Here is an 11,838-nt window from a genome sequence, read left to right on the forward strand (position 1 = left end):
TGTGTGCCCCTCAGGGATCTGATCCCCGACACACACGAGCTGCGACAACAACACTGTCGCCTGCAGACACACACACACATAGACACACACATGGACACACACATAGACACACACATGGACACACACATAGACACACATAGACACACATGGACACACACATAGACACACACATGGACACACACATGGACACACACATCGACACACACATGGACACACACATAGACACACATGGACACACACATAGACACACACATGGACACACACATAGACACACATGGACACACACATAGACACACACATGGACACACACATGGACACACACATGGACACACACATAGACACACACATGGACACACACATGGACACACACATGGACACACACATAGACACACACATGGACACACACATGGACACACACATGGACACACACATGGACACACACTCGTACTTATACAGGACATGTTGGAGGAGGATTTACACGTGACATTTACTTATTCTGTGCACGTGCATAGACAGAACCATTTAAATATTCAGTATAAACTCTATCCTGTAGTACTGGAGTATAAAACTCACTGTGATGTCTGCAGGTTCACGTTTCTGTCCGTTATCACATTATATTTGAGTGGCTGTCAAATGTGAGGAAAGTTAGATTTCACAGCTTTATTCTGATGCCTGTTATAATATATAATATTATTAGCAGCGATGATAAAGAAGTCTTCCAGCTCTGTTTCACTTCAGCAGTGGAGTTTCATGAGACTTGTAGAAGGACACGTTTATATGTTTTACATCACAATTAAATGATCACATCTACTGCTAAGACTTCTCGTCAGAGTAAAGACGTGCAGCAGCAGCTTCAACACTTTAGTGGATTTAAGCTGAAATGACGGCGATGCCCTTTAATCAGCTTTTATTTTGAAGGTGCATCGTCGCGTTTACAGATTGTGATGCTGTGACTTTGACTCCATCCACATATAAGAGCGAGTTTTTTATTCTCTGCTTGACTAAAGTGTGGAAACACATACTGAGCACGCCGGTAACTCGCTGCATTTAACTGTTTTCCACTCAGTGTTCCTGCAGGACAGCTACTCTGTGTTGTAAACTAAAGGAAACACATGTTAAGTTACACTTAGGAACACTACTTTTGTTTTGTATATTACAATCCCACACATGATGATTAATATCATTATTCTGCTGCATTTAATGATTAACATATATTAAAATAGTTTTATCCCAACAGTGAAACGTAAAGATAATTAATTTATTATTGTATAAGACAACTAAAGAGAACATCTTTACTTTCATATTTGGCCTTTTGTTTGTTGATGAATTAGTAGTTTCAGTGTATTCAGAATGTCAATAAAGGTGGTTGCATTCATACCAAAGTTTAAGAAGAAATGTGCTGTTTTTAAACTTCACTGAGAAAAGTACATTTTATTTCCCATAATGCCTTCTGTCTGTCTCCCGTCCTGCCGGTGTGAGAAATGTTAGTGCCTGATGAACAGCGCCCTCTACAGGATGTTACTGTCGTGTTTTGTCTCATACATTAAAGTGATGATGATTGAAAACACTGCAGCTTCAATGATGCTAAAACAAGCATCTTGAAACACTTTCAGTGTCTTAGGTTCAGCTGGATGAACCGTCCTTAATCCTCCTGCATGGAAGTTAATATTCCGTTTGTTAGAACACATCCTGAAGTGCTGGACTTAAGTATATATATTTATACTTCTACACCTCAGAGCTAAATGTTTTACTTTATACTACATTTAACAACTTCAGTTCCTCGTCACAGTTCTTCCTGTCAGTTAAAGATGTGTCTCCAGATGTTTGTGATGAAGTTTCCTTCATGAGAAGATTCTTCGTCAGCCAAAAAAAGTCTTTAAAAAGCAATTTGATCAGCTGGAATATGATGTCACAAAGATGAAAATGTTTTTCTGAGGAGCTCATGATCTTATAGAATATGATGCAGTGTGTAAATTAAACTACGACACACATTAATGTAACAGGAATATGTAACACACACATTAATGCAACAGGAACATGTAACACACACACACATTAATGTAACAGGAACATGTAACACACACATTAATGCAACAGGAACATGTAACACACACATTAATGCAACAGGAACATGTAACACACACACACATTAATGTAACAGGAACATGTAACACACACATTAATGCAACAGGAACATGTAACACACACATTAATGCAACAGGAACATGTAACACACACACATTAATGTAACAGGAACATGTAACACACACATTAATGTAACAGGAACATGTAACACACACATGAATGCAACAGGAACATGTAACACACACATGAATGTAACAGGAACATGTAACACACACACACACACATTAATGCAACAGGAACATGTAACACACACATTAATGTAACAGGAACATGTAACACACACATTAATGTAACAGGAACATGTAACACACACATTAATGTTACAGGAACATGTAACACACACATTAATGTATCAGGAACATGTAACACACACATTAATGTAACAGGAACATGTAACACACACATTAATGTAACAGGAACATGTAACACACACATTAATGTAACAGGAACATGTAACACACACATTAATGTAACAGGAACATGTAACACACATATTAATGCAACAGGAACATGTAACACACACATTAATGTAACAGGAACATGTAACACACACATTAATGTAACAGGAACATGTAACACACACATTAATGTAACACACACATTAATGCAACAGGAACATGTAACACACACACATTAATGCAACAGGAACATGTAACACACACATTAATGCAACAGGAACATGTAACACACACATTAATGTAACAGGAACATGTAACACACACATTAATGTAACAGGAACATGTAACAGACACATTAATGTAACAGGAACATGTAACACACACATTAATGCAGCAGGAACATGTAACACACACACATTAATGCAACAGGAACATGTAACACACACATTAATGCAACAGGAACATGTAACACACACATTAATGTAGCAGGAACATGTAACACACACATTAATGTAGCAGGAACATGTAACACACACATTAATGCAGCAGGAACATGTAACACACACACATTAATGCAACAGGAACATGTAACACACACATTAATGCAACAGGAACATGTAACACACACATTAATGTAACAGGAACATGTAACACACACATTAATGTAACAGGAACATGTAACAGACACATTAATGTAACAGGAACATGTAACACACACATTAATGTAACAGGAACATGTAACACACACATTAATGTAACAGGAACATGTAACACACACATTAATGTAACAGGAACATGTAACACACACATTAATGCAACAGGAACATGTAACACACACATTAATGTAACAGGAACATGTAACACACACATTAATGTAACAGGAACATGTAACACACACACATTAATGCAACAGGAACATGTAACACACACATTAATGTAACAGGAACATGTAACACACACATTAATGTAACAGGAACATGTAACACACACATTAATGTAACAGGAACATGTAACACACATTAATGTAACAGGAACATGTAACACACACATTAATGTAACAGGAACATGTAACACACACATTACATTAATGTAACAGGAACATGTAACACACACATTAATGTAACAGGAACATGTAACACACACATTAATGCAACAGGAACATGTAACACACACATTAATGTAACAGGAACATGTAACACACACATTAATGTAACAGGAACATGTAACACACACATTAATGCAACATGAACATGTAACACACACATTAATGTAACAGGAACATGTAACACACACATTAATGTAACAGGAACATGTAACACACACATTAATGTAACAGGAACATGTAACACACACATTAATGTAACAGGAACATGTAACACACACACATTAATGTAACAGGAACATGTAACACACACATTAATGTAACAGGAACATGTAACACACACACATTAATGTAACAGGAACATGTAACACACACATTAATGTAGCAGGAACATGTAACACACACATTAATGTAGCAGGAACATGTAACACACACATTAATGTATCAGGAACATGTAACACACACATTAATGTAACAGGAACATGTAACACACACATTAATGTAGCAGGAACATGTAACACACACATTAATGTAGCAGGAACATGTAACACACACATTAATGTAGCAGGAACATGTAACACACACATTAATGTATCAGGAACATGTAACACACACATTAATGTAACAGGAACATGTAACACACACATTAATGTAACAGGAACATGTAACACACACATTAATGTAACAGGAACATGTAACACACACATTAATGTATCAGGAACATGTAACACACACATTAATGTAACAGGAACATGTAACACACACATTAATGTAACAGGAACATGTAACACACACATTAATGTAACAGGAACATGTAACACACACATTAATGCAACAGGAACATGCAACAGTATTTTCACATTGTGGTTATAGTACTTGTACTCCAGTAAAGGATCTGAATATGTCCTCCATCGTTGGTATTTTGTGCTGCTGTTGAGCTGTATTGCTTTAAACTGAGGGTCTGTTATTTATCATCATTGATATAAATGGGGTGGACAAAATAATAGAAACATCCGTTAACACACAAAGCAAAAACTGAGCACTGTCGCCTCCGTGAAGGAGGACTGTTGCACTAGGTTTAGCGAGGTGTACCTAATAAACTGAGTGTTTTTGTGAGTAAGTAAAAGTGTAACTTGGCCGGCTCCACAGCATCACTCTGCACCTGAAGATCTCCTGCCCCGACTCACCTGCCCACTCCCACACCTCAAGCCTCGATCCCGGGGACGCTCCGCTGTGCCCTCCCCTGCCCCAGGTCAGCATCCAGGTGGACTCAGACTGTGAGGACTCGGGCTTCTACTCCAGACAACAACAACAACAACAACAACAACAACAACAACACCGCCTTTATCCCCATAATGACCTGCTGCCAACACCTGGAATACACAGACACGTTCATCAAAAACTGCATGCTCACTTCGGTGACTCTTGTACTGAGACCATCCTGTAGACACAGTTTACAGGTGTGATCTTACACACACTCACAGAAGGAAGGCGCAAAGTGTTGCATACTGTTTATAACTCATAATCTGCATGATATCTCCATTTGTATCTCAGTTAAAATTACAGTTTAGAAGCTGAGCCCAATAAGCAAACAGAAAATGCTCTTGCTCATTTATTAATTGGGTGTTTCTCAGATATAATGCCACATGTGTTAGACAGCTCCCCGACCTGAAACTCTCAGATCTCTGAGACTCTTCCTGTAGTGACAATAAGACAATAAGAAACAACCAAAATGTGATATTAATAACAAAATGCATGAACCCACTCTGGACCGTTGTTAGGCATCAGTATTATTGATCATGATTTGTTCATCTTTGCGATTTTATCTTATGCATTTAAAGAATAAAGATTTACATGCTGGTTTATGTGCTTTAAGGATGTAAAACCCAGAAACTAATAAAAACAGCATTTAAAAATTGTTAATGGTTTGTTTTGTCTTAAATTCATTAACGCTCAGTGTTGGAATGTAACCAAGTCAATTTAGGAACTTTTATGGCATACTATAAGGATTCTTCTAAAGAAATTTAAATACACATATATACACACAAATATCAATTTTACTTTGTTCTTGTTTCTGATTTGATTTTTTGGGGGGGGAATAAAAGGAGAATCTGCTTAAAGATGCAACATGTTGTTTAACCTCTGAACAACAATACTTCAACAGTAACAAGAGTAAATACTTCAAAACCCTGGGATAAGAGATCCGTTTGTAACGGTTCATTTCTGTAACACATTTCAAATTTATTGACAAGGTTTAAAAATATTCAATTCAAAAAAATCATGAAAGTATCTTTACACAAGTATTTATACTGAAAGTCAAAGTTTCATGTTCAAATGTGAGAGTTGCATATATATTAATATATATATGATCACATCGATCAGAGTACTAGAGTTTAGAATACTGACCTTAAGAATATTTCTACTTCTATCACTTTTACCTTTTCGAGCAGTCAAAACTCATAAATACTTAGTTCAGCTGGTTTCTGGTGACAGCTAGTGGACAAACATGCAAAGTACAAAGAAGCCTTTGTGTAACTTTAAACTTTGATATGTCTGGTACTTTGAATAAGCACTGCAACAAAGACATGCTCATTTATGTATGCGGTTTTAATTTAAAATAATATAAGGGCGCAGGTGACAATGAGAAGCCATTTTATTAGTTATGATCAACATTTTACAGCAGCATTTTCATAGAGGCTCCACTCTGGGGGTTATAATGAAAGACACAATGAACATTTATCTACCACCTTGGTAACAGATACCCGATAGTGAACTTTTATCTATGCTGGACCACATTAACCACAAACTTGGATCCAATTTGATTTTTACATCGTGCTTGTGTATTAATTTTTCAACAAAACAGATGAAAATTACCTCACGGCAAGTTCTGAAACCCCAAAAACACATTTAACATTAACTGTCAGCTAAAGCAGTCAAAATGAAAAGTCAAAGCAAAAGTCAGGAATGCTTAACCTTTATTGAAACTTAAAAAAAAAAAAAGAATGAAATGACCGACAGCTGGAGCAGGAGGAGCGAATTAAACACTGGAATAGATGGGTGGGTCTATGGAGACATCTTTAAAGCAGAGATGCATTACTTTCCTCCACGGAGACGGAGCACAAGATGGAGGGTGGACTCCTTCTGGATGTTGTAGTCAGACAGGGTGCGGCCATCTTCCAGCTGCTTGCCAGCAAAGATCAGCCTCTGCTGGTCGGGAGGGATGCCCTCTTTATCCTGGATCTTGGCCTTCACGTTCTCGATGCTGTCACTGGGCTCCACCTCCAAAGTGATGGTCTTGCCGGTCAGGGTCTTCACGAAGATCTGCATGCCTCCCCTCAGACGCAGGACAAGGTGGAGGGTGGACTCCTTCTGGATGTTGTAGTCGGAAAGGGTGCGGCCATCTTCCAGCTGCTTGCCAGCAAAGATCAGCCTCTGCTGGTCGGGAGGGATGCCCTCTTTATCCTGGATCTTGGCCTTCACGTTCTCGATGCTGTCACTGGGCTCCACCTCCAAAGTGATGGTCTTGCCAGTCAGGGTCTTCACGAAGATCTGCATGCCTCCTCTCAGACGGAGCACAAGATGGAGGGTGGATTCCTTCTGGATGTTGTAGTCAGACAGGGTGCGGCCATCTTCCAGCTGCTTGCCAGCAAAGATCAGCCTCTGCTGGTCGGGAGGGATGCCTTCCTTGTCCTGGATCTTGGCCTTGACATTTTCAATGGTGTCACTGGGCTCCACCTCTAAAGTGATGGTCTTGCCAGTCAGGGTTTTCACAAAGATCTGCATTTTGACACTGTTGAGGGAAAAAAAACAAAAAATTATTAAATATAAGTCCTTTCATAAAAGGGTTTGCAACTTTATTTGCATACAAACTAGAATATAGAAAGTAATGCTCTAATTTAGGGAAGTTTAGTTTGTCCACATTACACTTCCTTGTTCCATTAATTATTCAACTAACTGAACCCGCTTTCACACCTCGATTAATCAGCGTTTTATTGTCTGAACTGACCCAATAATAATTTGGTTTATTAAATACATGCATGTTCCTAGGGTGGCATCTTCTATATGCTAACAGCTGATATATTCAGTTTAGACAGGAAGAGAAAGCCACTTATTGTTAAATAATGAAACTAAATCATTGTAGGCTTTTATGATTTGAAGAAGTCCCCTAACAGTTTCAGTTTTGAGTCATCCAAATGGTTGATAACGTTTTAGAGAATTTAATACTCGTTACACTACAATATCATTTAACGCTACTTAAAAAGATCGAGATACATTATTCAGCCAGTGGTGAAAGACTTATTTAGATTCTATACTTTAGTAAAAATAATTACACCAATACTAACGGTGGTCATGTTTGAAGCTTTGTCGCGGTTTCGTTTAAACTACGTAGCTCAAAGAAAACACCCCGTTTTCAGCTTTGTGACGATGCATTTTCTAGGTGCTCCCAGAGGCTTCATGGCTTTAACACTTTTAAAGCTGAAACGTGACAATTAACACAAAAGCAGTACTCAGTCCTACAGTATAAATACAATACACCCAGTTTTGTACCTAAAAGAAATAAATGACAAATGAGTTTCAGTAGCTCGGCTAATCAGACATTTGAGCTAACAGCTAAGCTAATGAGCTAACGTTGCTAAGGTAACCGGATGTCGCAATCCATGTCTTTATTTGACGTTAATGCGGCAACAGTTATTCCAAACTCTGTAATCCGTTTTAAAAGTTATCGTTTCGTTCTTTACTGATTTAAGTGACTGAATAAAACGCGGAATTCTGACAATGTGTTGCAGTCTGGCGAGGTTCTCTTTTAGACTAGGCCGCGGCTAGCTTCCGTAGCTAACAAAACAGCGGACATTACGCTAGCTCGTTACAAACAGCTAAATTAAGGTCAATTAAACACAAATACGATTTATATATATATGTTAAAAATGGGTTTAGGCAAGGTTAATAATCCTTAAAAAGATTAAAATACTTACAAACAATTGGTTCCCACCGGTGCTCGGTTCACTCTCTGCCGGTTGCTGTCAGGTTTAACGAACAAAGAGCGGCGATGCGGACTTTATAGGAAACAAGTCTGATATCCTTCCGCTGTCCCACTCGGTCGAACTATAAATTACCATTAATCTACAATAACATATTAAATCATGTGGGTACATTAAACATATATATTTTCCGTAAAGAAACAATATCTGTTTTTATGGCGGAGATGAATAGTGTTTTTAGACAGTGAGGCTGAAAAATGACCCTTTCACAGCCTAAGCGGATGTATACTTGACATATATGTCATTGGCAGCGTTGGTGGAACTAAGTAAATTTACTTACTCTAATTTAGCACTTTAGCCTATTTAAGTACAATTTTGAGGTACTTGTAATTTACTTGAGTATTTCCATTTTATGCTACTGCACTACATTTTGGAGGAAATGATTGTACTTTTTATTTCACTACATATATTTGACAGCTATAGGATACAAATAAATTTTGATTGGTGAAGTCAGTTTTATTTATATCTCAAAAGACAACTTTGCCTCCAAGGGCTTTACAATCTGTGCAGAATACAACCCTCAATTAAAACCTTTAAATGTTGTATTTAAATAATAGTTTTAATATAATTTTGAAAGACAGGAAGTCATAATTTAGCAGGTCGACATTTGTGAATGTCTCAACGACTGTATTGGATGTATTGCCATGAAATGTAGTTCTCACATTCATGTTCCCTCACGATGAATTGTAATAACTTTGGTTATCCTCTAACTGACAGTGTCCAGAGTTACAACCTTATATCATGAGTTTTAGGGTGGGACACCTGACTCCCTGTCACCCTGTTTTAAAATGCATTTTGGCGTAAAGGGAGCCGTGATTCTTGGCTCATAATTACCTCCACTGAGAGCAAATGTGCCGACCTCCATGTCCCCCCGTCCATTTGTGTCGACTGTTTCTCTTGAACACAAGTTAATGCGAATTTTAGTTTTTATATTCAGAATCACAAGAGGATATGGATTTTGGCGACCCTGTGACCTTTACCCCAGCAGCACCATGATCATGCATTTATATTGTACAACAAGTAAGTTCTTCTGAGTCATTATTCATAGATTGACTGAATGTTTGACAGTATTGATTTGAGTTACCTCACGACCTTGTGCCACCCTTCATTACGATCCCGTCATTAACCAAAACAAGGCTGCAAAACTAATGAGCAAAGGGAGACGATTGAGCTTTGGTTGAGGACTCCACTCTATTGATTGCGTCTTCTTTGTAATTGTCTTTTGATTTCAGATAATCACTAACTCAACATTTAGTCTGAAGTGCTTCTTCTCTTGCCTCTGGTTTTAAAAATGCTTGAAGAAAGAAATATTTTCTAAATGTCGGCTTTAATTTGGAGCCAAGTTGTGCACTTGTGTTATACGAACATATTCAAGAGCAGAAATACACACATAGACTGTTTGCAAACACGATATATGTATTTATTGAGAGCCGTGCAGGAGTTTTGGTGTTTAATATACACGTTACCATCACAACTCAGCTCAAGGTTCAAGAATATTTCCATATGCAGCTCCTCCAGCAATGCAACGTACACTTAAGACATGAAAAGAAATAAAGAACAAAGAAGTGCAGGAGACATAGTGGTGCAAGTAAAAAGCAAGAATAAGAAAAACTAATATATAAAATAGAACAAGATAAAACAGAAGGTACATTTAAATACAATAGAAAACATGTTGTAATATTATATGAAATGGAATACACAGTGTGTACTACGTCTGTGTATGTGCATCATCTCCTGAGGCAGAATGAAGCTCAAACTCAGCAGCTCTTCATCACAGAGCCTGTTAACGTTACGTTTATAAATCATCTTCATACTTAGTTCTATCTTTAAGCAACACATCGAACTCCACACCGAGACATTACTGGTTCTGCTCAAAGTCAGAGCGTCTGTCAGTTTGTCCCAAAGCATCAGAGACCCGGTGCTGACACTCTTTAAGAAAGAGCAGCGCTGTGGACAACATGTCCAAACACTCCTGCATTCAAAACCCAAAGCAAGAAGTACTGTGAGCATACTTATAGTATCTGCAGTGTACTCACAGTGCAGTAAAAGTACTCGCAGAGCAGTAAAAGTACTCGCAGAGCAGTACAAGTACTCACAGAGCAGTACAAGTACTCACAGTGCAGTAAAAGTACTCGCAGAGCAGTACAAGTACTCACAGAGCAGTACAAGTACTCACAGTGCAGTAAAAGTACTCACAGAGCAGTAAAAGTACTCACAGAGCAGTACAAGTACTCACAGAGCAGTACAAGTACTCACAGAGCAGTACAAGTACTCACAGTGCAGTAAAAGTACTCACCGAGCAGTACAAGTACTCACAGAGCAGTACAAGTACTCACAGTGCAGTAAAAGTACTCGCAGAGCAGTAAAATTACTCACAGTGCAGTACAAATACTCACAGAGCAGTAAAAGTACTCACAGTGCAGTAAAAGTACTCACAGTGCAGTACAAATACTCACAGAGCAGTAAAAGTACTCACAGTGCAGTAAAAGTACTCACAGTAAAGTACTCACAGTGCAGTAAAAGTACTCACAGTAAATTACTCACAGTGCAGTAAAAGTACTCACAGAGCAGTAAAAGTACTCACAGAGCAGTAAAATTACTCATGGTGCAGCGGGTGCAACGGGTGCAGCAGGTGCAACGGGTGCAGCGGGTGCAGCGGGTGCAGCGGGTGCAACGGGTGCAGCGGGTGCAACGGGTGCAGCGGGTGCAGCTGCTTTTAAATACTTTATATACAATTAGTTTAGTGCAGAGGTTCCCAACATAGGGGTCGGGCCCTCCAAAGGGGTCAGATGATTAATGTGAGAGACGTTCTGATCTTTAAATGTTTCTCTAATCTTTGCTTTAGTTGTGAAATATTAGATAATTTGGCCCCAACAGTTAAATCTGTTGAGTTTAATCTTTTTAATGTGAAACATTAATTTCTTCAGTGAGTTACGGTATTAATTCACGTTGGACGTCGGCGTTGACTTTGAATGATGTGCACTGAAAGTGTAACTGTAATGATGTTCAGGACTCACTAAGGGTTTAAAAGTTATGATGAACTTCAAACCACTGTGGAAGAAAAGTGCCAAACTAAATGAAATTCATTATTAATCTTTCTCCTGCATCTCTATTATACATTAATGTCCATCGATTGCCTGAGTGGTGTGAGTCT

General features: G+C 38.3%; 2 protein-coding genes across 2 annotated transcripts in view; one reads left to right on the forward strand and one right to left on the reverse strand.

The window, feature by feature from the left end:
• LOC115016446 (electrogenic sodium bicarbonate cotransporter 4-like) overlaps positions 1-5,545 on the forward strand; it is a 36,727-nt gene extending 31,182 nt beyond the window's left edge. Inside the window, exon 27 of the mRNA XM_029444184.1 lies at positions 4,795-5,545. Within this exon, the coding sequence (XP_029300044.1) occupies positions 4,795-5,092 (298 nt within the window). The 3' untranslated portion in view covers positions 5,093-5,545. The remainder of the gene's footprint in view (positions 1-4,794) is intronic.
• Positions 5,546-6,280: 735 nt separating this feature from the next.
• On the reverse strand, positions 6,281-8,774 carry LOC115016556 (polyubiquitin-B). Its single transcript, XM_029444367.1, has 2 exons — positions 8,619-8,774; positions 6,281-7,435 (listed from the first exon to the last, which is right to left on the reverse strand). Exon 2 carries the CDS (start codon positions 7,426-7,428, stop codon positions 6,739-6,741), a length of 690 nt encoding a protein of 229 aa, XP_029300227.1. The 5' UTR covers positions 7,429-7,435; positions 8,619-8,774; the 3' UTR covers positions 6,281-6,738.
• Between the last annotated feature and the right edge of the window lie 3,064 nt (positions 8,775-11,838).

The sequence above is a fragment of the Cottoperca gobio genome, chromosome 12, assembly GCF_900634415.1.
Source record: "Cottoperca gobio chromosome 12, fCotGob3.1, whole genome shotgun sequence".
Classification (NCBI taxonomy): domain Eukaryota; kingdom Metazoa; phylum Chordata; class Actinopteri; order Perciformes; family Bovichtidae; genus Cottoperca; species Cottoperca gobio.

Coding starts and splice junctions, on each gene's coding strand:
- LOC115016556 (XM_029444367.1), bottom strand. CDS start 7,428: ATGCAGATCTTTGTGAAAACCCTGACTGGCAAGACCATCACTTTAGAG.